Source organism: Echiichthys vipera (assembly GCF_963691815.1).
Source record: "Echiichthys vipera genome assembly, chromosome: 20".
Taxonomy (NCBI): domain Eukaryota; kingdom Metazoa; phylum Chordata; class Actinopteri; order Perciformes; family Trachinidae; genus Echiichthys; species Echiichthys vipera.
Genome location: NC_139845.1, coordinates 6,979,746 through 7,006,019, shown reverse-complemented (window position 1 = coordinate 7,006,019; position 26,274 = coordinate 6,979,746). Strand labels below are relative to the sequence as shown.

The 26,274-nt window shown below is 42.1% G+C and overlaps 1 protein-coding gene across 12 annotated transcripts in view; it reads right to left on the bottom strand.

Moving 5' to 3' along the window:
* Positions 1-351: 351 nt before the first annotated feature.
* magi2a (membrane associated guanylate kinase, WW and PDZ domain containing 2a) overlaps positions 352-26,274 on the bottom strand; it is a gene marked incomplete at its 5' end in the record, with an annotated part of 231,811 nt that continues 205,888 nt past the window's right edge. For 3 of the 12 annotated variants that reach the window (XM_083935216.1, XM_083935222.1, XM_083935223.1), the window contains 10 exons: positions 352-4,585; positions 9,845-9,983; positions 14,905-15,057; positions 16,187-16,412; positions 17,196-17,412; positions 20,457-20,642; positions 21,148-21,411; positions 24,670-24,862; positions 25,151-25,266; positions 25,362-25,403. In XM_083935216.1, the coding sequence (XP_083791342.1) occupies positions 3,873-4,585; positions 9,845-9,983; positions 14,905-15,057; positions 16,187-16,412; positions 17,196-17,412; positions 20,457-20,642; positions 21,148-21,411; positions 24,670-24,862; positions 25,151-25,266; positions 25,362-25,403 (2,249 nt within the window). In that variant the 3' untranslated portion in view covers positions 352-3,872. Of the gene's footprint in view, positions 4,586-9,452; positions 9,591-9,844; positions 9,984-14,904; positions 15,058-16,186; positions 16,413-17,195; positions 17,413-20,456; positions 20,643-21,147; positions 21,412-24,669; positions 24,863-25,150; positions 25,267-25,361; positions 25,404-26,274 lie in introns of those variants that run through there. The other 9 variants (XM_083935225.1, XM_083935219.1, XM_083935220.1 and 6 more) reach the window with 6 other exon arrangements.

The window sequence follows — 26,274 nt, the reverse complement described above, 5'->3', positions numbered from 1 at the left end:
AAGTTAAATAAAATGAATGCAGAGGACCAGAAAACGCTGACCAATCAGAGCAGACAGCACTTTTTCAGTAGGGGCTCTTAAAGAGACAGGCGCTAAAACGAGTGTTTCAGACAGAGGGTGAATACAGGTATATTCAGACAGACAGGATGAGACAAATAATGTGTTTTTGAACATTAAAGCCTGTGAACATTAAGCATGAACCTGAAAACGAGCATGATATGGAAGCTTTAAGCATCACCCATGCACTTCTATACTCTTTCCTTAAAAAAAACCATCACACCGCAGCACGTCCCAAATAAATCTTTTTCATGTTGTGTCAAGATTTTCTTTTATTTTGACAGCGTTTTCAGAATATCATACAGGTAAACAAGATTTCTGCAAAAGTTAATATATCCATAGTGTTGCATTTCATAAAAATAGTTGCTCCACTTACAGTCTTTGTGACCATCAAGAGTACACGGAGTCAGATTTGTAGAGATATTTGTTCAGGGTCTATACACTGCTATAACACTACACAGTGATGCTGAGCCGCTCGGGTGGGTGGGGGGGTTTATGGATGTAGCACGTGTTCTTATTTCAACACGCACATTTTTTTTCCGCACCTCTAAATGTATTTGTTGTTTTCCAGTAGCAAACTACTTACAATTTGGAGACAGCTCAGACGGGGAAAGCAGTGAGTTGTGCAAAGGTTGAGCGAAAATATGCACATTTTTTTGTTTCTGCTTGGAACAGAAAATAAAGAAGCAGTCGGGTCAAATGATGCACGATGATGCGGGATGTATGCAGCATTTACTCTGACAAATGTAAAGTTTACTTTCGGGGGATTATTTTTTCCTGACATTGCCTCTGCACACCATCTACAAGTGATTGAACGTCTGAGCCGATTGTGCCTGGCTGATGATTTTACTCCGCCGTAATAATAATTCCCCCTGTGAGAGATTGTGCTTTAAGTCAGTCTGCTCATTCCTTGTGTAATTACGGATCACAATAGCAAACGTAATGACTTGTCTCCATTTGCTCTTTTCTTCTTTAAACACTGTTTGCACTTCCCTCGGCAGAGAAAGGAGAGGGGACTTTTGTTCTGTTATTACCTTTTTTTTTTCTCTTCTGTTAATGTCGTCTCATTCAGAGGACAGACTGCCACAGAGTTTTCACATGTGCACAGAGAAACAGATGCTGGGAAAAGATTTGCTCAGTTCAAAATTGACAGTTTGCGTAAAAACCCTGCTCCGAACATCCAGTGTTCAATCACAGCTTAGCAACTGTAACTAGGCACTGCAGCACTGTCGAGCTCTGGGTTTCTCCACTTTTTGAAGCTGTGCATCAGAGCAATAGTTGTTTTTTTTTAGCATTTCATAACACAAAATCACAGGAGATTCAGTGTAATGAATGGAATAACGGCTGTGATTATTTGCTCTAATTGTAGCTGGTTAACGTTGGCAGCTGTATCCTGCTCTTTGTTGGATTTGATATGAAGAGCGCGTCAACTTCATCAGTTAGTCCTCATCCTAGATAGCTGTTGTAATGTTAGAAGTAGAAACCATACTGTTATCTTAGAATGAATTAAACCAGTCTGATATGGCATTTAAATATGCATGTTCAAAATACTAGGACTACTTAGCATAATGTTAGATCAGCAGGAGAGGATGATGACTTTTTGCCTGGGATATATAGCTTTACGCTCTTTTAGCACAATATCATGGCTATTTAAGGCTCCCCCTTTTCAAAGATTTTATAATGAGTCAGCTGATTACATTAACCCTCATCCTAACGACCGGGGTACCCAGAAACCCCAGAAGTGCTTTATTCTTTATTTTCACTTTGTCAATCAATTTTTTTCCTTCTGACTTCATTTAATTGGTTTCTGTTTCAGTTTGAATTGGTGCTTTTTAAAAAATACCAATGTTTGGGGGGGTCTTAGGGGACCCCCAGTCAAAAGCGACCAATTTCAGTCCATGCAGCATTAATAGATAAAAAAAGAATAGAGTAAAATGTCAACTTGATTAAAGCTTTAGCTGAATGAGCTAGCCGCAGATGATAAAAGTGTCAGCTGATTCTGGCTAAAAATGAGAGGCTACTGTTTACTTGTGTCTGAAATCAAGGAGCGGTTGCTAAAGAATTAATTTGAGTTATCATTGTAAACGCGCCAGAATGGAGAGCAACATTAACATGGGGTGGGGGTGGACAGGGTTTAGCAAATTGTCAGTTGTCAAGCTGTGTAAAAAAGTGACTTTTATGCTGCGGCACATTCAAATAGAGTCCAATTCTGGGGCAGGTATGCTGGATATGTATCTAATCTACAGGGAGCTTTGGCACAGAGACGTACTTGTTAATATCACACAGTGTCGACAGAATCACTTAAAACAAATCAAATTCAGCCGCTGACAGTCGCCGTGACAGGTGCAACCTCTTCTCAGCCGATCTGGAAATGATAGAAACGTTTCACTTTCAAATCGAGGGCGTTCATTCATTCAGGTCACGGATTGTTAGGCGAGCCAGCTTTTGACAAGTGAGATTGATTCTCTGAGGACTCAATATCAGACTTCGGGAGTGGAGTTTGGTTTTGGGTGCAAAAGCTCTGCTGTGTGCTGACATTTCAATACACCAACCTCATTAATAAATCAGGACTGAAAACCGTCATGAACCAAAATGAACCACCTGCACAAATAAAGACCGTCGATACCCCTGATAAAGGACTTGATTTCATACATAAGCTTGTGAAATAAATGATATATTTCACTGTATCACACTCGTATCTGAAAAAATACAGTTTATTATTTATATCTGTGAAGTGGATGTGGTATAGCAGCCTGTTTGGAACCCTCTTAAGTGGTTTGGAGTTGAACCTTTGACTCAAAGCCAACCTTTCTGTCAGTCTAAGGCACTCTGCCCCTTGGTCGGTATCACGCAAGCTCCTTCTCTGCGTCCGGCTGGACACCACCGTCGCCGATTGCTTTGTTTGTTAAGCACAAAAATGAGTAAAATGGGTGGACATGAAACCCCCGCTGAACTCAAATATCTCTAAGGTCCACTGCAGCGGGCCGGCCGAGACCCCAAACTGCAGTCACAGGGCTGAACGGGAGTGCAGGAGAGGAGGAAGTCGGTGAAAGTTCTGCTCCATTTCATTCAAGCAAAAAAAAGTTCTGCCCAGCTCAACTAAGGTTCTGTTCACTTAAAAGATGATCTTATTTACAAAATGATCCCACATATTCATATTTATTATAATATATCTATGTCTATAATCATCTGATAGATTATTCAAGATAGATTGAGGCCCACACAGTCTCTGTTAAGGCAAAGTTCTGTTGATGAGTAGATTTCATCTCTGCTGTCACTCTTTGTTCCTTTCGCTCGCGTCAAAAACAGGCAAACTTTCTTTTTAACATTCCATTTCAGAAAACAGACTCCATAGTGAAGATATATATTTATATATATATATGTATTTATATATATAAAATCCAATCACGACCGACAGTTGCTCCCTGTCAGTTTATATTTGCATGTTTGTCCCCCAGTTCTGCTCGAGGACAAGTCAAAATAGAGTTCTTTAAAGTTTGTGCACCCCCCCAAAAATGATTCCCACATTCTACTTTGCTCTTCCGCTTGTGGATGATTTTCCAGTTTTTAAGGTGGTGGGTGTAAAATATCTCTCAAAATAATTTAGAGTACAATATCATAAATAAAACTCTAAGAACACGTGGTCCAGATCACCCTGCCCCCCCCTTGGTTTTGACTCTGTGGTCTATGGGAGAACGGGATGGAGGGAGGGGTGTGGGGGGGTAAAGGAGCACAGGAAGGCGTGAGGATGGTGGTTTCATCCGGATGGGGTGGTTTAGTTCAGATGGCCACTGTGTTCCGCTGGAGCGGCGTTGTTATCTGCTCAGCGTGGACGTGCCTGAGCGCAGCGTGCTGGGCAGCTTGTCTGATCCGGGGATCTTCCAAGGCCCAGGAGAGACCGTGGCCTTCCTCCCCGCCGCGCTGCTGGTGCTCTTGTTGGGCAGGCTGGGCCGACTCTCTCCCAAGCCCCTGTCCAGTTCCCTGGGCCTGGGCTTGCTGTGCTCCGGCTCCACCTGCTGCCCGCGACCGTAACGCTCCACATCTTCCCTGCTGTTCCCGTTAGTGTGCGGGAGCCTGGAGCTGCTGGGGGATTCGGTGGATTCTCTGTTGCCCCCAGTATTTCTCTCCTTGGATCTTCCTCTGGTACTCCTGGAGGGCTTGGGCTCCCCGCTCTGCCCCTCCTTGCCCACTTCCCCCTCAGTAGCAGGCTGGACCCTGTGCCCCTTGTGGGTGGACCTGCCACCCTCTTTCTTGGCTCTGCCGCTCCCGCCGGTTGTAGCCGCTCTCCTCGCCTGGCTGATCGGATCTGGATTCAGCAGCTCGGCCTTCTGGGGACTCTTTGAACGCTCCGTCCTGCTGTCGCGTGCCACCGGTTCTCGAGGGACGTCCAGAGGCGGCAGGTGAGGTGGGTCGGGGGCCGGGGCCAGATGAGATGGAGGCGATGGCATGGAAAGGCTGTCGATTGGAGGGGCTACTTCCGACAGGCTTGGGGAGGCTGAAGGGCGAGCATCCCATGGGGCGGCATTATCTGGAACACGCACACACGCACACACGCACACACGCACACACACACACACACACACACAGTGAGTAATGTGACACATACACTCTGCTTAAAAGCTTGTACGCATGCCACTGCACGACCAAACATTAAGTCAAAAACAATAATCAACACTGCAATCAGTCCTACTCTACAAGCTGAAAGCATTGAAGTAAATATCAGAGCAGCACTACAACCTACTTCCCAACGTGTCACAAAGCAACACCACTTTTGGACAACATCAATCTGCCTCCCATAGCTCTCTTTAAAGCCCCCAATCTAAAACCTTGGCGTAAAATCGAAAACAGCTTTAATGAAATGGATGATGTGCCCAATAGGGTGGTGCTTTAGTGAGAATGAAAACCTCAGGGGCAGTGTCTTTCTTTCTCTCTCTTCTAAGCCTGAAGAAGTCTGTATCCAGTGCAGCAGCTGCAGTGAATCTCCAGCGTGTCTCCTCCACGACTCCCCACTCTCACGGACTGTTAGCTTCTGTTTCTGCACTGATGAGTCTCGGTCCCTCGGCCATCAGTCATTTTCAGTGGGCTAGGCAGGGGGCAGAGGCTAGGCTAGCTACACCCACGCCATGACGCCCAATTATAAGCACAGTCCCATGCAGAGCTGGGGAATATTAGATCCAGGACTAAGAGGAAGGGAAAGTACCCGGTCATTCCTCAGTACACTGGATCTTCACAGTCTTTTACCTGCAGTATGACGGCTACAGTGAAGTTCATAGTGTGTGTGTGTGTGTGTGTGTGTGTGTGTGTGTTGGACTTAAGAAACCTGTTATTATCTCATACTGTGGTAATGCCTGCTCTTAGCTCCGTTAAAGCTCTCTGAGTCATCCTAACACAAACTAAAATTTGTAAATACGTTCTATATGAGAGAAGCATAAAACAATGGGGCCTGCTCGCATCGCATTTTAAAATTTGACTTATTTTTTAAATTTGATCACAACACAGACACATCATCACTTTATCAGTTAAAACAGGGAACTTGCAAGTGAAACCGTTTTCTAATTACACATTTAGCAGACACAGATCAGCATGAGCTTTCATTAGCAGTCATGTTTGTCTCCACCAGAACAAATTTGAATCCAACATTCACTCTGCTTATCCCAATATCTTCCCTCCTGAGGGGAATCTCTGTCTTTTAAGCTGCTAAATCTCCATTATGTTCATTTTATGGCTGCCATCTTTTGTCTGTCTGCTCTTTAGTGCTGAGCAGGTAGTGTACAGTGGGCTTTTAGAGCTTTTTAGCTGAAAACAGTTGCTTGCTGTGGCAGAAACTGCATAATGAGAGTGAGGGAGCATGAAACAAAACGGTAAAGTTACTGGCTGGAGAACCAAAATGATGAGCTGCAACAAGCTAAGCTCCATAGGGCTGAGGAGAACTGCAGAGTTGGGTGATAATTACCTCAGTCAAGGGGGTTATGTCTTTCGGCTTGGTTTGTTTATCTGTTTGTTGGCTACACGGTGGTGTGGTGGTTAGCACTGTCGCCTCACAGCAAGAAGGTTCCAGGTTTGCATCCCAGCCTGGGCCTTTTTGTGTGGAGTTTGCATGTTCTCCCTGTGTCTGCGTGGGTGTACTCCGGTTTCCTCCCACAATCCAAAGACATGCAGGTGTTAGGTTAATTGATGACTCTAAAATTGCCCGTAGGTGTGAATGGTTGTCTGTCTATGTTCGTCTCTATGTGCCCTGCGATAGACTGGCGTCCTGTCCAGGGTGTACCCCGCCTCACGCCCAATGTCAGCTGGGATCGGCTCCAGCACCCCCCACGACCCCGACTCCGGGATAAGCGGTTGAAGATGAATGAATGTCTGTTTGTCAGCACGAGTACGGAAACAAATACCGGATCTGAATCACAGGAGGGATACACTAATTACCTTTCACTTTCAGGAAGTAACTTTGAAATATAGGGCATTTGTGGTGCATTCATGTGGTGTCGGAATAATCAGAAAAATGAGTTCCTGACTGGGAAAATTCACACTGCACGAACAATGCGTGTCTAGTTCTGAAAGGGTTTGTCACTGCAAGAAACCCATTTCACATTATAAGTAGTCATCATAGATGTTGTTACTGATTACAGACCCTTTTAAGTACTTAAAGGACTTATTTCGACCAATGATTTTGTCCCTACCATGAGTTTGAGGACGACTTGCTGTTGTTGTTTCACAACAGGTATTCCACTGATTTTACATGTTAAAGTTAATTAACTAGTCATAGAGAGTTACTGAAACCCTGAAACGCAAGGTGAAATTTTTGTCATTTTGCAGGCAAAACATTTTTATCTCCTATGTACAAGATATTATCACCAACATACGGGATATTATTTATCTTCTACACAGGAGATATGTCGGAGATAAACTTTGAACGCCCTTTGTATCGAGCACTCATTCTGCACGCCGTTCTTACTCTCACAACAGTCTAATTAAAACTTTATCTCCTACATAGAAGATATTATCCCTTATGTGAGAGCTAAACACTTCTTTTGCTTTGTTTTGGCCACATCGCCCGTAGAAAGTGCTACTCAGCCTGTGAAAACAGTAACAGTGTGTCTTCTGTGGCTCTGGAGGACGTTTTGCTAAATCTGGGGAAATTACACAGGTGACAGTGTTTGTTTAATCTCTGTTTGAGCATGAGGAAGTACACTTTTAAGTTTGCCTTACGAACTGGAGGCGTAGAGTGGGCGTCTACCTGGAGAAGAAGGTTTAGCGAAAGATGAAAGTAACTAAAGGTAATGATAACTCGAATGAACTTAAAACCCTTAAACTCAAACTGACTTTTACAGAAAACACATCGCATGAAAATGTGAGGATTTTTATTCCTAAAGGAGCTAAATCCAGGTGTCTGGCTTTTCCTCTCTGATCATACATGATTAACTATGGGATGTCACTTTGATATAAGCAGCAAAGAACTTCTTCTACTATGTTTTTCTTTAAGGCATCCTTGATTTCCTAACTTCTCAGGCTTTTAATAACTATGTGCCCCTGAGCTGCAGATCCAACACAAGATAGAGGCACAAAAACACACACAATGCTACACACTGACAGGCACACAATACTATTCATGCACATGCCCACAACCATATACTTGTATGCCGACGACACACAGCTTAAATTCTTAAATCTTTGCTCTTTGATTTGCATTCAGCTGTTCCTAAAAAGCACAAAAGAACCGCTTGCTCGTGAACATCAGTATGCTAATGTGTTAAATAGCCAAATTAATCACCACAGACGATTTGCATAACCTTCAAGTATGCAAATACTAAAAAAGTGCCTGTAAACTGCGTGTGATGAAATACTGAATCAAGCCCACACAGAACAGAACAGAACAGAACATGTGGGTTAAAAAGCTGCTTCTGCTTAAAGGCAGCAGGAGAGAAGAAAGAACACAAAAGATGTCTAATGATGGAGGACTGTGTCTCCTGGCTGACCACAGTGAGACTCCCTCTGTGCATATTTTAAGGCTATAGAACCAGCTCAAGGCGAGAGTAACAAAAGCGCTCCACAAAGAGAGATTAAATACCTGGCTGGCAGAAAAGGGCCAACACAGAGAAAACAAGATCAGCCTCGTTTTCTCTGTGTTTAAAGGCTGGAGGGTGACCGCCAAGGCCAAACGCTGATGAATGTGTATCACTAGGGGCTTTAGTGCTGCGACGTTCCCATGAAACATCTTTCTCTCTAGTGGGAGGACGCGGAAAAGTGAGTGTTGACTCCTGCTGGAGCAGAAGCCACGAGATTGAATGATGCATTACCGGCGGTGTCACAAAATAAATGCCCCCCTTCCGGGCTCAGTTCGTGCTGCATCGGGATTTCACTGGGTAAATAATCTGCTGAAATATTTTACAATTCATCTCCTCTGGCTGACTCAGGGGGAACGCTCATATTGCTATATTTTGGGCCCGTAGGTAGCTGTTGATTTATCTTTGGGTCAGGAGGAAACTTGTGTTCACTAATTTTACAACCTCCTACAGCTTCAAGCGGTATTTGCAGTTTGTTTTTTAATACTTAAAAGGGATAGTTTGGATTTTTCGAAGCAGGGTTCTACGAGGTCTGCAATGTACTGCTGTGGATGGAGGCAGCAGTTAAATGTATTTTAGCACCTTAAAAAAGGCCCATCTATCAGTGTACGCTATATTAAGAATTTTTTTAACCACTTTAGGTTGCCATCAGAGAGCACACTGTTTACGTTTTCTATGCTCTTGTCAAAGCCACCAGACTCCATTGACAAAAAAAGTAATTTTACTTCCCAGAACACAGGAGTTGATGGGCTACTACTGCCTCGATCTGTTTGTTGGTCTGTTAGTTTTGTTGGTTCCTAGCCCTTTAAAGCACCAACAGCACACAACAACAGAACTAAATTAACCGATCGAGGCAGCGGTAGACCAGACACTCCTTTGTTCTGCGAGGTAAAATGACCGTTTTTGTCAATGGAGTCTGGCGGCTTTGACGAGAACATAGAACAGCTCCAGTTCCCTCCGCAGGGCTGTCAGACGGCAGGTTAAAGGAGGGTTAATATTCCTAATATGGCATGGTTTGCCTTTCTTATAGGTGAATTAAATACAGTCCACAGCAGTACATTGCTTAGCTTCCCAAACTGGGGGCGTGCTGACTGCCATCTGCTGTAAGTAAGAACCTCATACAACCCCACTTCGAAAAATGTGAGCTTTCCCTTTAAGGCTTAAAAGGTAAATCTTTAACTGTATGGGGTATCAATGGTTATAAAACAAGCTGTTTTTGAAATGAAAGTGTTTAAAGAGCATTTTAAACAAGTGGTTACAACAAAACAACACACAAAACCACAGCACAGAAAGCCAGGGTTACACAAAGAGAAAAACATTCGTATGGTCACAAACCGTGTCTTTAGAGTGGCCCGTTAGGAAGAAATAGGGGGAGCCATGCTTGTCACTTTTCATGCACATGGAGAGACTGGAAGATACCATTCCTATAGAAGGGGAAGTAACAACCTAGACCAATCAATTAGTGATAGGTCACTGAAATGGACAGAAGATAAACTAGTGTTAGTGAAGATAGAAGAGACAAATAATTAGTTATTTAACAGCAAAGTGAAATACAGAATGCAGCGAGTAAGGAGTATATAAAGACAGGAGATATAACATGCTGGAACAATGTTATCAAGAGTTAAAGTGATATTAAGACAGTGAAGAAAGTCTATGAGTTAAAAGAGAGGTAAGAAGTGATCCTGAAGACAAAGAAAGCTACTAGGCATTAATGTTTTGATACTTACCATACTCTGGGACCAGCCCCGTACCCCTCTTTAGTAGAAGACGAACGCGTCTGCCTCCAGACTTGATTAACTCGATGGCTCTGGCGTGCGTCATGTCCCGAGTGGTCTCTCCATTGATCTCAATAATTTGGTCCCCGACCTGTAGAATAAAATAAGTTGTAATAATCTGTTAGAAAGTCAAAATAAAAACGACACTAAAACTATGTTTTTCATGGTCTGGACTGGGCTCCTTATTTCAAAGAAAAGGAAATCAAATGGCGGCAGTAGCTCAGTCCATAGGTGACTGGGCTGGGAACCGGAGGGTCGCCCGTTCGATTCCCTGTGTGGACCATGAATGGAGTGTGGACTGGTGGTTGGAGAGGTGCCCGTTCATCTCCTGGGCACTGCCGAGGTGCTGTTGAGCAAGGCACTGAACTCCCAACTGCTCGGGGCGCTGGTCACTGGCAGCCCCCTCGCTCTGACATCTCTCCATTAATTGCATGTATATAGGTCCTGACTGTGCATGTGTGTGTGTAACATGATTAAAAGTAATAGAGTGAAAAAATCTAATTCCCCCGTTGCGGGATTAATAAAGTAATTCTTCTTCTTCTACATCATACGATGATTTTTTTAGACACCAGTGTGCTTCTGGCTTTGTGGGAAGGCCCTCTCCTGTTTTAACACTATAACACCCTTCTGCAAAAAGCCAGGTCCATAAAATGGTTGGTCTCAAAGGAAGAAAGTAGGCTTCTAGCTGCCAAAAACTTTAGGAAACTTTGTTTAGTCATTGATAAAACACTGTGTGACTCCAGAGCAGCCAAGTACAGCGAGCATTGGATCAGGACCCAAGCTGTGTTAAAAGAGTATCATTAAAACTCTTCGACCAGTGACTCTGAAGTGTTGGGCCGAAACCAAATTGAAAGGCTAATGTGCCCTGCACCATTTCACATCTGGGACATAATGAAGATCAAAATATTCTAGGCAATTACAACAGAGTGCTGCAGATATGAGTCCTAGTTACAACTATGTTGTTGTAATTATTTGGAATTGATGTTGGCATCATTTCATTTATTCTGTACAGTTGTTTATCGTTTCTTTTGTCTCTTTGTTTTTTTACTTTTACTTCTCGCTGTTGTTGTCTTTGTTTTATTCTGTGTCGTGTGTATACAACTACCCTATGTGTCCTTGAATTGACCACTCTCACTGATACACTCATATTCATCCTCTTATCCGGGGTCGGGTCGCGGGGGCAGCAGCTTTAGCAGGGGACCCCAAACTTCCCTTTCTCGGGCCACATTAACCAGCTCTAACTGGGGGATCCCGAGGCGTTCCCAGGCCAGTGTGGAGATATAATCTCTCCACCTGGTCCTGGGTCTTCCCCGAGGCCTCCTCCCAGCTGGACGTGCCTGAAACACCTCCCTAGGGAGGCGCCCAGGGGGCATCCTTACTAGATGATCCTGAACCACCTCAACTGGCTTCTTTCAACGCAAAGGAGCAGCGGCTCTACTCCGAGTTCCTCACTGCTCGTTTAAAGACAGTTTTACAGTTTGTTTTGGTACTTTGACAGTATTTATATAGCACCTCAACCTGCGTTATAATAAAAAAAGGCATTGCAATCTCACTTTTTACTATCCTTGCAAGGTGTAGAAATAATTATTATTATGTTGTTGCATAAATCTGCCAGTTAATGAAGGTGAAAATAAGACCAGCAGAATAATAAAGCTGTTTGTATTCATGCTAAGACTGAGTCAATTTTTTTGCAGGCTGGCAAATGATCATAATATATATGAAATTGAATATTAGCAAGCTTCTTTTATAATGGATGGCAGTGATTTAAAAGGATCACAATGGATCTATAATTCGCTTGCTCTCCCATGAGTCATTTAAAACTAATTTCCAAAGTAATTTCGTCATGAAATTTGGATGGAATTAAAGTGGAGCCCTTCTCACAGGGCTGATATGAAGTATGTTGGGAGACCGTGATGAATACCAATAACCTGCACTTTTAAAAATGTCCATAACTGCAGCAGCTCAGTTGAATATCTCTCCTTTTTGTGACCGTGTGGATGGGCCAAACGTCAGTCCTGCCTCCTTCAAGACTCAGGCTTCTCAGCCATTCAAGAGACATCTCACATGTCGACTAATGTGGAGAAATCCTGGGGAACAGGACAAAACACGGCCCGCCAATTACACTAACAAATGGAGAAGTCCTCCAGTGCTGGCAGGGGTAATTTGAAAGTCAGGAGCGGACTCGAGTCAAGAGAGGGGGAGTCATTAGGTGTCATTACAGTGGTCTGAAGAGAGGTAGATTGCAAGGTGGTTCAGTCATTAATCCTCCACTCCTAACAGCAGAGGAGAGTGATCTCTATTTTCATCTTTAATAAAGAGAGAACTAAAGTTATACGGACGCCACGTGAATGCTGGGCAAAAGGAGTGTGAGGTGAGCCGATGCCCACACACAACTCTTCTTTTATTGAAGGTGTAAAGCCTAGAGAGGTAATTAAATGTGCTAAATGATTATCCGTAATATCCAGTCACTTCATACAATTTTCTTAAAAGCCTCTTGGACCTAAAAAGAAAAAGGTTGTAAGAATTGGTTAGTGCTCCCAACTGATGAGTGTGAGACTAGCGGGGTCAAAGCAGATTTTTTTTTTCTTCTTAACAATGTGACAAAGAGCCATTTGAGGAGAAATAACATGGATTAAAGTCAAACTGTCAGGGAGACTGCAGGGAGTCCCAGTGGCTTTTGCACCTTAAAACGTGTCAAAGTGCCACTCGAATCCAAAGTGACAGGCGTGTCACATCACTTTTAATCAATTTCTCACATGTATTTAAGTTAAATGCAGATTGATTTCCTCTCTGTATGGATCAAGGATTGTTGGAAAATGGATTAAAGGGTTCACTGCACCTTGTTCTCTGAAATCTATTCAACAGTGAAAAGTTGATTTCATTAACTTACCTGCCGTGTTACAGTCTGGCCTATCATCTGAGTCAAATCACACTCAGTGGAGGAAATTAAGTTGCATGTAATTTTATATGTCTACGCTACACTTCAGAGGGAAATATTAGAAGATTTTATTTTACAGCTTTAGTTAACAGTTACTTTTACAAGAAACAGACGGCACAATGAGTCTATAAAATACAGAACAGCCTCAAGTCAAAAGAAAAAGAGTTCACCAGACATCCGTGACCCATATCTCTACTCCAGGCTGACGGCTAGACAATACATTAGCTGCTAATAGCACAACACTGCCGAATGTCCGACTGAACTACAGGTAACCTGAGGACACCACAGAGCACTGTGGTAGTGACGTGTCAGTCACAAGGCAGTCATGCCCTGAAGTAGACCGGAAATTTCAGGTCATAATTGTGCTGGCCAAAACAATTGAGATTCACAATAATAAATATACCAATAAATCATCTAAATACACTTAAAACTCTGGCACTATAATGGCAAATGGCACTATACTCACTTGACCTTACATTTATTTTGAAAAAACTTTTTTTTTCTTCTAAATATCCTATTTGATTTAATTAAATTGAATTGAATTTAGTGTCAAATCATAACAGAAGTTATCTCAGGACACTTTTCCTGTTTTGGTTTGTTTTTAGTGAAAAACAAACCATCTTAAACCAGGTAATCCTAAATCATGAGGTTCCCCTGATTAAAAATATAATATATAATTATATGATAGACATACTTACAGCAGAATGGAGATGATCAAACTAGCATTTAGTTGTTGTGGTAGTTGATAAATACATGCACTGTGATGCTTTATTGTCTATTTTATCTCTAAACAGGACCATCATTTACAAGATGAACATCATGTTGTATTGAAGAAGACTTGAACCTAGCAATTGACAACTTAAACTCATAAGGAAACTGTTCACTGAGGTGAAGTGAGAAGAATATAGGTTTAATGCACTTCCACATTAGCTTTACTTTACGGGCACAGAGGTTTACACTTGGACCTGCTCCCTTGGTCGGGAATCACTGCACTAAAATACCTAACTGTATATTAAGTAAATTAAACTAGCTCCACCTCCACCAGCTACAACAGCAGAATTCTACTTATACATTGATGCATCAGTATTAACAATCTTATACTAAAATATAAAATCATTAATCCGTCACAGTGGCCAGGTTTCTGAACTACCTTTGCTTAATACTTTAAGCACACTTTGTTGATAATAACCTGCCCCTTTTTAGGATTTTGAACGCATGACTTCTGCTTGTAAAGAAGTATTTTTAGATCCTTGAATAGGGACTGACTCAGACTTCACTGCAGCTTTGTGTGCTGACTTTAAGTGGAGCAGGATTCCCTCCTCCTCTTCCACATGCATCATCGGCAGCGGTCGACCACACCAACGAGGAGGGAAAGTTATATCTCCCCCTGGGGCATTTTGCGCACATTATCTTTGACAGGTTTATTACAAATAAAGAATGGAAAGCAGACTGATGCTGCTCCAGACATAAATATCAGAGAACATTCAAGAAAGAAAAAGAGAAAATAGGAGATCGAGAAAGGCGTGCTGGTTGCAGGATTAATGCATTGACAAACCGAGTTTGTGTGGAAGTTGCCATTTGGAGCATATGGCGCAAAACAGGGGGAATTTACACGGCAGCATCAAGGGCTCTTTACATGTCCATAGTATTTTTTATTACATCTTCATAAATGTGTGTGCTCTTTCTCTGACTGAATAATACAGTAGCAACTATAGCTGGAGGGAGAAGTGTGCAGCTATGCAAACAGCAAAGTACAATTTAAGTTGGCCCACTTAAAGGTTTTATCCATCTTTATCTTTCTGAACATTATCTGTGACCAAATGCAAAGCAGAGATGTGTCTTAGAGACTTGGGAGGAGACAAACATCTAAAAAGAAAAAAAAACGCTTGATGGACGAACCATCTCAGAGTTATTTTGACAGATTTTTGCCTCGGAAAAAGTTGCTGTTGCAGCTTCGATAACATCAGGCAATTACAATGATCTTCTGCCATGTAATCCAAGAAGACAGAGAGCAGCTTAAACTTAAAATTGCATGTAGTGGCTCTCTGAAAGGAAATTACATCATCAAACCTACCCTCATCCTCCCGTTGCGGATGGCCGGTCCGTCCTCTGCCAGTCGTAGGACAAACAGGTCCATCTTGTACTCGCGCCCTCCGCGGATACTAAAACCGAAGCCTTTTACGCTTTTCTCCAGCTCCACTGTGAAGAAGTCAAAGTCCTGTGAAAGCTGAGACGAGCAGAGATCAGACGTGATTAGAGTCGATGTTATCGGAGGAGAAAATGGGCCATTAGAGCAGGAGAGAGCCTCAGGACTCAGCAAGGAAAAAAATAAGTGAATAAGAACGGAGCAAATGCAAGGTAAAGAAAACACAACCTAGAATTTCCTAACCTTATTATATATGAGATATTAAAGTAAACAGGCGAGCGGCTCGAGAGGTAAACATTTAAGATATTTTACATATCATGTGTCAGCTGTGCGCTCTGTCGGCTCAGTTACAAACACCAAATAAAAGGGGGGAAATTAACACTGGTGAGTCAAGCTTTCTCTAAAAATGCAGTTTTACAGATGGTTTTGTATTTCACGCTTCAGTTTCCATCCCTGACTGTGTGTTGGCTGGAAAATAATGTAAAATACAATATGTTTAGAATGCACTGAGGCACTCAGTTCCAGCTTTAGGTAGAAATATAAAGGATGACTTTGTACAAAAGCAACAGTATATGCTAGAAAAATGTGGCCCAATTTAAGGTGATAAAATAAACAGTATATACACAAATGTGGGGGTGGAAAAATACATTAATCTATCAACGATTAACATCGATGCAAAGTGAAAATGTCTTTAAGATGCACCTTTATTTTGAAATCCTCACTTTATATCTGTTCTTTAGTTGAAAAGAATTGATTGTTTTTTATTTAAATGGCTGGAAGCAAGCAGTGGTTTTAATTATCTTAGTTACTTTTTGTGAGTTAATATCACTGAATTAATTCAAAATTGTATTGTGGCCGACTGTGTGTTATCAGCAACTATCGTTTTGTTACCCAAATAATCAATCAAAGCTCCGCCCCTACACTGGAGTAATTTAGTTTAAATAATCTAACTGCAGGAAAGTTGTATTACAGATGATTGGAATCATGTATATGGACAATATTCACTCTCCTTTTAGCTCTGGTTTTGGAAATATCTGGCTCTGAAGTTGCTAAATGTTGAAAAAATATTGATTAATGAAGCTAAATAGGATCATTTCTTTACACTCAAATAACTATAGTATCATCAACCCTTGAAGATCAAGTCAGCAGTCTCTAGATGAGAGTCTATGAGTAATTAAGAACAATTTTCTGTTGTGGGAAACATCCTTACTTGAACCGGTGGCATTCGGTAGTCTGGGATGGTGAACTGCCTGGTGTCAGGAGCTAGCTGTCTGTAGTCCATCAGTGGCGGGTGTCTGTAGTCCAACGTGGGTGGCTGCCTGTAGTCTGCCACAGGAGGGTGCCGGTAATCCACCGGCGGCTGTCTGTAATCTGTGAACGGCGGCTGTCTGATGTCTGGTTTAACATCTTGCCTCGCCTTCACCTCTGACCTGTAACTAACAGACCAATCAGAATGAAGGAACAACTTCCAGGAGGGTTTCCACTCCTGTCGTCATTATTTTTGGATGTGCTCCTTTGCTTGTGTTCTGTTTCTTCGCACTGTGAAAATAATACTTTCTGGGTCACCCATTTCTGATAGAGATGGCTTGTTTTGGTTCGTGCTGACAACCATTAAACAAGACTTAAGTGAGAACGTTAAACTGTTTTCCCTCACGCATCACATAAAATGTTTATGATAAAAACAAGTTCGCTCAGAGGCTGGTGCTGCCGAGTACAAAGAGGTCTGGGCACTGTGTAAAGCAGAGGGGAAATGCAATGACACTGTAGATTTTTTGGACCTCTGTAGTTCTTGGTAAAATATTCAACGGATCTCTATAAAGTCACAATTTATGTAAATAATTTAGCAGTCCATAAGAGTAAAGTGATGTTATACAACAAAGTGAGGACAAAGAGAGAGGGCGGAAGGAGCTGGGACGGAAAAAGAAAATGTTAGGGCGAGAAAGAGAGGAAAAAGTGAAAGAAAGTATAACAACAGAAAAGAATAAAACAGTGGGATGAAAGTACGAGATCCACTCATACCTGTGTTCTCAGAGGAACACTGTTTGCCTCAGAGACAGATAGAGGGCTTGTCTACAAAAAATGCTTCACCGCATCAGAATATCAAGACAGCTGCACATTTGACACTGTAACACAGCATGATGATGAAACAGCTTTCATTAGAACTGTTCGATGCCACTTTGAGAGGAACTCGTCACGCTCTGTATCCCACAGTGTCTTACCTGCTCTCGTGGGTGTAGACCGGAGGTGGAGGGGCGGGCAGCTGCGTTACAGGGCTCTGGTGAGGCATGGGAGTGGGCTGGCTAACAGGAGGGTTGGGTTCTGTGACCGCTGGGTTGGGCTGTGTGGCAGCGGGGCTGGGCTGGGTCTTCGGGCTGTGCTGCTGGGCCATGGGGCTCTGCTTCTCAGAGCTGGGGGCTGACGGGGGATTGCTGATCTCTGGGATTCAAAAAGAAGGACGAATCCAATCACAACATGTACTTTTAAGTTTTAACAAGTAAGAGTCTTTGTTCAATGCTTAAAGCTGCATCAACTGATTTTTTTGCCACTTGGGGGCAGCTTAAAGTTGATATGATGAACATGTTAGTCCTTTCCTTTTTACACATCCAGCAGACGTGAAGGAGTTGTGTTTCTGTCCACCAGTTAAATCTAAATCCAATATTTGAACTCCTTGAAAGGGGAAATATTATACTCATTTTTAAGGCTCAAACTTGTATTTTAGGATTTTACTAGAACACATTTACATTCATTAGTGTTAAAAAAACACATTATTTTTTCCTCATACTGTCTGTCTGAATATACCTGTATTCACACTCTGTCTGAAACACTCAGTGCCTGTCTCTTAATGACTTCCTTTTAAAAATGTATCAAACTGCCTCAGATCTTCTACAGATTGTAAACACGTCTCTTCTTTCAGGTGTCTTCCCAGATGCCCCGAAAAAACAATTTAGACACTTCACTAATGAATAATTATAGCCCAATATCAAACCTCCCATTCCTCTGCAAAATCATTGAAAAAGCTGTTTTTAAGCAGCTGAACACTTTCATGTTAATGAACAGCTGTTTTGATGGTTTCCAGTCAGGTTTTAGACCACACCACAGCACAGAGACAGCTCTTGTTAAGGTCTTCAATGACATCCATTTAAACACGGACAATGGCAAAATTTCAGTCTTAGTATTATTGGATCTCAGAGCTGCATTTGACACAGTCGATCACAACATATTACAAGACCATCTGGAAAACTGGGTGGGACTTTCTGGCATGGCATTAAAATGCTTTGAATCCTACTTGAAGGACATGGACTACTTTGTGTTTATAGGTAAATACACATCTGAGCGGGCAAAAAATACACGTGGAGTTGCCCAAGGCTCCATTCTGGGGCCTCTTCTGTTTAATATCTACATGCTGCCACTGGCTCAGATCATGAAAAACAACAAGATATGTTACCACAGCTATGCAGATGACAGAAAAATCTACATACCTATATCACCAGGTGACTATAGTCCAATACAAGCACTGAGCAGATGAATCAAGCAAATCAACAATTGGATGGAGCAGAATTTCTCCAATTAAACAAAGAATAAACTGAAATGATTGTTTTTGGAGCCAATAAAGAACGGTCAAAAGTCAGCATCCAAGCAGTAATGCTAAAAACCACAAACCAAGCCAGAAACAGCCACATTAAAACAATTACAAAGTCAGCCTACTATCACCTAAAGAACATATCAAGGATTAAAGGACTTATGTGGCAGCAGGACTTAGAAAAACTTGTCCATGCATTTATCTTCAGCAGGCTAGACTACAGTAACAGTGTCTTCGCAGGTCTCCCTAAAAAGTCCATCAGACAGCTGCAGTTAATCCAGAACGCTGCTGCTCGAGTCCTCACTAAGACCAAAAAGTCGATCACATCACTCCAGTTCTCAAATCTTACACTGGCTTCCTGTCTGTCAGAGAATTGATTTCCATATACTTCTGTAGGTTTACAAAGCATTGAATGGTTTAGGACCAAAATACATTTCAGATCTTCTGCTCAGCTACGAACCATCCAGACCTCTCAGATCGTCTGGGTCAGGTCTGCTCTGTGTCCCCAGAGTCAGGACTAAACATGGAGAGGCAGCGTTCAGTTTTTAGGCTCCGCAAATCTGGAACAAACTTCCAGAAAACTGCAAGTTTTTTTTCTTCAAGACTGAAAACTTTTTTTTCTGCTGCAAACTGCACTGTGACTTCTGCAACTGTAACACTCTTTTATTTTTTAAATGACCTTTTATGTGTTTTAAATCTTTTTTATGTTTTAAAGACCTTTTTTGTGTTATTTCTCCTAGTGATTTTAATGTTTTATGTGAAGTACTTTGAATTGCCTTGTTGTTGAATTGTGCTCTACTAATAAACTTGCCTTGCCTTACCTTACCTGTATACAGTATAGTATAGTTGTGACATCACAAGGCTACAGGAAGTCCTGACATCTCGTTTAAAGGCACAGTTTCTGAATACCTGTGTGCATTTCTCTGTGGATTGAGCGTTTTGATACTTTCACGGTATTGATGTAGCACCTTTACCTGCTTTATAATAAAAAAAAGAGATGGAAGTTTTTGGAAATGGGATTTTTATACAATACAGGACCTTTAAACTCCATTTAGGTCCAAAATCAGGTACCAATATCCAGCTCTTTAGCTGCGATGCTAAATGTGTCTGTCGTTTGGTACTAAGCAGCTAGTGTTAAGTGTTTTTAGTTGTTGCAGAAAACAGCTGCGTTGCAGACAGAAACGACGAGAGTAAAGTTGCAGACCGGAGAGCTAAACAATAAGTTGAAACACGCTATGAAGCTCAAAGACCAAGGGAGCTACAGCTTGGGTGCTAATTCTCTGCACGTTCATCAAAGTGCAAATCGCAGTCCCTGCATGCACATTATAAACAAAACGAAGCTACTAAGTGCTACTTATAGTCTTAAATACCATAGAGTACCTCTAAGTAAGGCCGTTATAAATGTCTGTGAAGGGGAAAGCATATAACAGAAACATTATCATCATCATCAACACATTTTGTCCATTTTTTAAAGTACACTGAAAGTAATTCCTCAGTCTTATTAATGAAGTCAGTCTTGCTGACTTTAGAGATTTGGAGCCATCTGTTATCTCTTCTAGGTGGGCAAAAAAGACATGAGCATGATTTTATCATACAAAAAGAATCACTTTAGAAAGTGAAATAACTCCGTCAATTTGTATTAATGTAACCACAGTCAGAGACAGCAGCTCTGTTCAAGCATTTGCATGCAAACGTGTCGAGAAGAGATTTTGCAGACCAGAGGAACGCCACTCATGAACATGACAAGTGACAGTTAATCCAATTTTTTTTAAAAAAGAATCATATTTTGCAAAACTAAAGTTACAACTTTGATTTAATGAAACAGAATCATTTACTGTCATGAGTCATCAAGTCATTGCGGTTTCAAGTCCTTGTCCATCACGTCCACGTGTTCTCTCACCTTCCTGCGGTATGATCCTCAGGGTGACGCTGAGGCCTGCATCCTTGATCAGCTTGACGATGTCGGCGTGCGGCATGTTGACGATGGACTGGCTGTTCACTGCCAGTATCCTGTCTCCCACCTTCAGCTTCCCGCAGCGGTCGGCCGGGCTGCCCTCGATGATGCGGCCGATTTTGTGGGGCACAGCTGTCGGAGGATTTAAACACAACACGCTGCAGGTGAAGACGTGTTAAGCAGCAGCAGCAGATTGGAGGATTACGCCTGTTTGTGCTCACACACTCCACTCACTGACTCTGACTGACTAAATATGTCTCTGTCTCTCTCATTTTGCTATTCACCCCGGGCTTACGTAAGGCATCCAGATTTTTTTTTGCGCGTGTGTGGGCGATGCGCTGATGCTCATGGCAGCATGCAGCAGAGATGTGTGTGACTGACATGCCGTGGGAAGGCATGTATAATTGAGGAGATAGAATAAGAGGTGCTTCACTTTTTATTGAGCTATGACCTTCTTATATTTAAGTTTGCCACATATCTCGACACTATTTTGAGTTTACATAGTAGTTTGTTTCTGAGAGCTTCCACACGAGGTATAGCACCTGAAGCACTTGTTATCAGGAATAGAGGATGACTGATGAAGCACAAGCATCTACTTACCTCCATAAAACACAAGTCAAACAATCACTGGACTCACAGTTGGGGGTGGCAGCCTCGGGCCTGTTGAGAGAGCTGATGATGACAAAGCCGAAGCCTTCGCTCTCCTTTCGACTGATGATGACATCACTTGGCTGTGTGTTGGGCGTCGACATCCTGTCTGAAGTGGCGGTGGTGTTACCCAGGCCAGTGTTGGGTGGCTGGGTGGTGCTGGTGCTGTTGCCATATGTGAAGTCACTGCGTGGGGAGCTGTGCTGCGTGGAGACAGAGCCCGGGCTACGGCCGTTCTCTGGACAGGACTCACCTGCAGGGGGAGGTAGAGTACGAGTAGAGAACAGTAGTGAAACAAGTATTCAGAAATATATTTTCATCGTCCTAATAATGCGTTACTGTGTTAATTTTGCAGCAATACCCTTTTATATGCAAAATACAGGATTGTGATATAAAAACTAAATATAAAAATTCCTCTTTTCTCTTCCTGTAAGATTTTTTTTTATGTTTGATTGCTCAATTTGAGCTCAAGGGGAGTCAAGGGGGGTGTCCAAAGAAAATGTTCTTATCTACCTAACTTTGAACAGTCCATGATTTGAGCGATTACATGTGGCACACCTCGGCAGTCGGACCCAACACGTACAGTCTCACACACAACAATATCATCTTCCCCGCCTCGCCGACCGCACTGACCACAAAAAGCATCGTGATGCGCTTTCCAACACCCAACAGGGATTGGTCTGACAGAGAAGGGAGGTGGAGCGATGCAACAGACTCTCTCTTCAAGTCACTAGTATGTCAAGCGGCGCAGAGTTTTTTCCTTTCTCTGCTAGTGTTGTGAGTAAATGGTTCCAAACAAATGACAAACAGTGATGACAACAGACGATGAAACTTCAAAAGCAAGTGCAAATCCAAAGAATAAGAAACAAATTAGACCTTCAGAAGAAGGCACATAGGCAATTCTGTTTGGATCTCTGGGAAGTGAGATCCATAAAGCTTCCTGCAACTACTGCTTATCGTCACAGGTGACGCCCAAGAGAACAAAAAAGAGTTCTTCGAGATTGTAACTTTAAGAAAGTATCAGAAATAAAAGGCCCCTATTCTTGGAGCTGGTGGAGGTGGAGCTGGTTTTGACAACTATACAGTTAGGGTGTTTAGTCCAGTGGTTACGATTTAAGGGTCAGGCCTCCTCCAAAAGCATCACTAGATAAATTCGATTTTTGATCAAGATTAACTAGGCAGTGCACAAGAAAAACTAAGTTTTGCTGCACAAAACTATCTTCATATTTCATATTCATTGTATAATTTTACCTCTTCCTATCTCAAACAGTTAATCAAATGAAACAACTGCTTTAATCTTTAGCAATCTATTTTTAACAAGGTTTTTATGTAAAATGCAAAAAAAAAATCGTCACTATAGCAGCATTTTTAGGAGATCAAATGTAGCCTGTCAACCACTATACTTTCGTATTTATAAATTAAGGTCATTTAAGATTCCTGACGCTCTATGTGCTGTAAAATTACCAATGTTAAACACAAATGCTTTGCAAGAACTAAGGATTATTCTGCATGTGCAAAAACAATTAATTTTTTTTTCTCCACCTAAAATTGGCAATGCTGGAGCTTAAATTTCATCCTTGTGAAGAATCGAGAAGCAAACACAAGACGGCAAAAAGCAGCTATCACAATGCGGTAAAACAAATTAAAATGCAGCACTGTGTCAATCCAGCTTTTCAGAGTGAAAGCAGCTTCTTCTTGCACCTCTGGCTTTTTTTGTGCGTATGCATTCTGGCATACAGAGTGATCAAGCGCTGTGTTGTCGGTTTGATAGCTCACCAAGAAGCAGTGCTGCGGTTTTCTGTAGTTAAAGAAATAGGAATTTAAAACTGTAACTTTGGCTTACTGATTTGAATTTACGGCGAGATTTGTCACTGTAAAAGGGTACATACCCACATGTAGCATTTCCTTACATCAACAAGTGCACAAACAGTTATTTTATGATGGGGAAAAATAGTCAAAAAAGAGATTGAATTGTGTAAAATGTGGGGCAGTGGGTGCAGATAAGAATGGGCACGGAGAAGAAGACAATTTATGACACCTTGTAAGTGCCAGTGGGAGTCAGACAATTAAGATGGAAGTAAAGGCCGCACAAGAGGCCAGGCATGAGTCAGACAGTCATCTTTGGTGAGAAGAAATTGACAAGAGAGGGCGGAATAGAGTGGGAAGAAGTGGATTGGTGAGAAGAGTGTGTGCGTGTGCATGTGCGAGTATGTGTATGGGGAGGCAGTAATAATGAGAACAGGGGAGGCCGGAGTTCAAAAGGAAGATGTGCCACCTGAGTCTCTTCAGGCTGAAACGTAAAGAACCACGGTGTGTAAGGAACAGGCTTTAGTGTAATTACTCAGAGAGATTAGTGCTTTAGTTTTCTGGCTCATTAAGTGAAAATCCTGAATCACTGCAGGACAATAATGGTGGTCGTGAACAGAAAAGAAGAGAGGTGAAGGGAGAACAAAAACAAAGAGGAATTCAATGAAACAGAGGACGGAGATATATGAATCAGTATCCTTAAGGTGTTCTGTGCAGGATGAACTGTGTCCTTTGGATTTGAGACAATGAGAAAAATATAGAATATCACAAGTCTGTGAATGTTTTCATTCGTCCAGGTCGTCATTATCCTCAAAGCAATTTCAGTCAAAAGCAACTGGACTGGTCTAACGAGTGACATCATCGGCCTTGTGAGAGGTTAAATACCTGGATCTCACACCAGTTAGTTGGACCAGTCCCAGCCTGGTCCTGGTCCAGTCCCAGCCTGGTCAGATGTGTAGATGAGCTGATGAAGCCTCTTGGATGAGAGGTGAAACGTCTTCCTAGACAAATAACCAGTCCAGTTGCTTTTGACTGAAATTGCTTTGGGGATCACAAGTCTTATCATTTAAGGGTATAAATATATCTCAATATTTCAAATATACTGTAAAACTGCTTCATGGAGGTGCATTAGTGGTACACTAATCATCTCAGCTGCAGTTATATGTCCTTATCTATTAACTGTTGACTTTTTCTCTATCAACCTTTTACTCTATAGAATATCAACAGTAGGTAAAAGATGGTCCTCATGGAGGAAGCTTTATATAAACAAATGTCCTCTTATTTTTGTTCGCATTTAAGATTTATTCTTGTTTTGTTAGTACCAATTGATTTATGGGATCCATCATGGACGGAGGACAAACATCTTGAGTTGACAGCACTAGACTTCTCTTATTTTTTCTCTTAACAGAAAACAAAGAAAATTTTAAGAACATTTTAAGTTGCTGCATGCTGCCCAATGTCCTACAGTAGCTAAAATAAATATATCCAATTTACAATGATTACAAAAGACAAAAACACCAGATGTTCATGTTTGAGAAACTGGAACTGAATGTTTGGAGTTTGTTTTAGAAGTTACTGAGTCAGTTATCAAAATTGGAATTATCTTTAAAAAGTGAATATATGATTTTAAAGTTAACATTTTAGACGATAATGGAGGACAAATAAAACAAAAAACCCCCACATAACTCCATTCATGTTAGCTCACCTGCTGCCTGCACCTTCCTCCTAATGACCAGATTGACTTGTCCGTTTCGTGCCGCCCCGTGCATCAAGTCGATGACGTATCTGTGTGGCTTCCCCATCACTGGGATCCCATCCACAAACAGCAGCTCGTCACCGGGTCGCAAGCGCCCATCCAGGTCTGCTGGACTCTTCTCGATGATCGCCCCGATCAAGATCTGTTATTGCATTTAGACTGTTATACACAGAAAGTGGAGGCCCAAAGAAAGTGTTCAGAGTGGCACATGCAGTGGGTGTTAAGGTGGTTGTTATACTGATACATAAATAAGCTGAATTACATGATTGATATATTGCTTTGTTACTTTAACACACAGAAAAAGACACCAAAGCAGCCAGAGCCAACACTCTCTCAGGGGTCAAAGGTCAGGGGTTAGGTGAACACAGTGTTTGTGTAGTGGGTTAGAGAGGAGAAAATGACAGGGTTCCACGCCCATCGCCATACGAGCCTTCTCACGCGTCTCCGGACTCACAGGCTGCCCTGCCTCGTCCCCGCCCAACACCCGGAAACCGAAGCCGGACTTCTGCCTGCGCAGGTGCACCTCCATGTCCTGATATTCTGCTCCTGAAGCAACACGATGACAGACACCATCACAGTATTGTTTTCCTTATATTGTTTACAGGTTATTGCTTTTTAACAGGCAGAGATTAATTTTTTACCCGAGGAGTCCACAGGAAAAACTGTCCTCGTTTGGCCGGGTTCTAGAAAAGAAAAAGCATCATGAACAACAACAAAATGCACAAATATTGCACATCCACTATGCACACATAGACAGACAGCACACCAGCAAACACATTCTCCAATAGAGGCCAGAACAAGGCAGAAAGGCCCTTCCTCAGCATTAATGTCACCACAGAATTTCCGCACCATCCATAAAAGTCAGGAAGTGCTTACAGCGTGTAATATACCCGTCCCTTATTTAGAGTGGGAGGTGGGATGCAAGCGCTGATCTGCAATCAGGGGCTTCACACAACACCATGATCTGCAAAGTGACAAAATGAACTCAACCGTAGACAAGTGGCTGAAAATGAAAAATTGATTCCAATTGTAACTGTTTTAATCACACTCGGCGCTCTGCTCACTCGACTCAGCAGGAAGAAAGAAAACCGTGACTACAGACGAGAGGAGTTACACAGCGCTTTCTACAGAAGACAAATACAAGGTCAGACATCAAAGGTGTTCCATATACACGCTAGGTTCAATTATTCAGATGATAACACTAGATCAACCAGTGAATTACACACCTGAAATGTCTCATATTACGCTCATTTTCAGGTTTCTATCTAGAACATGTTTACATGCTTTAATGTTCAAATAACACATTATTTTTCTCATGCTGTCTGTCTGAGTATACCTGTATTCACCCTCTGTCTGAAACACTTGTTTTAGCGCCTGTCTCTTTAAGACACCCTCCTGAAAAAGCCCAGTCTGCTTCTGCATCTGTGCTCTTGGCGTCTCTGCACCGTCATTGCAGTCAGGGAACAACAGTAACAGCACAGTGGCAGCACTTTCTGTCTGTATATAGTATATTTGTGACATCGCAACTGTACAGAAGTCCTAACAGCTCGTTTA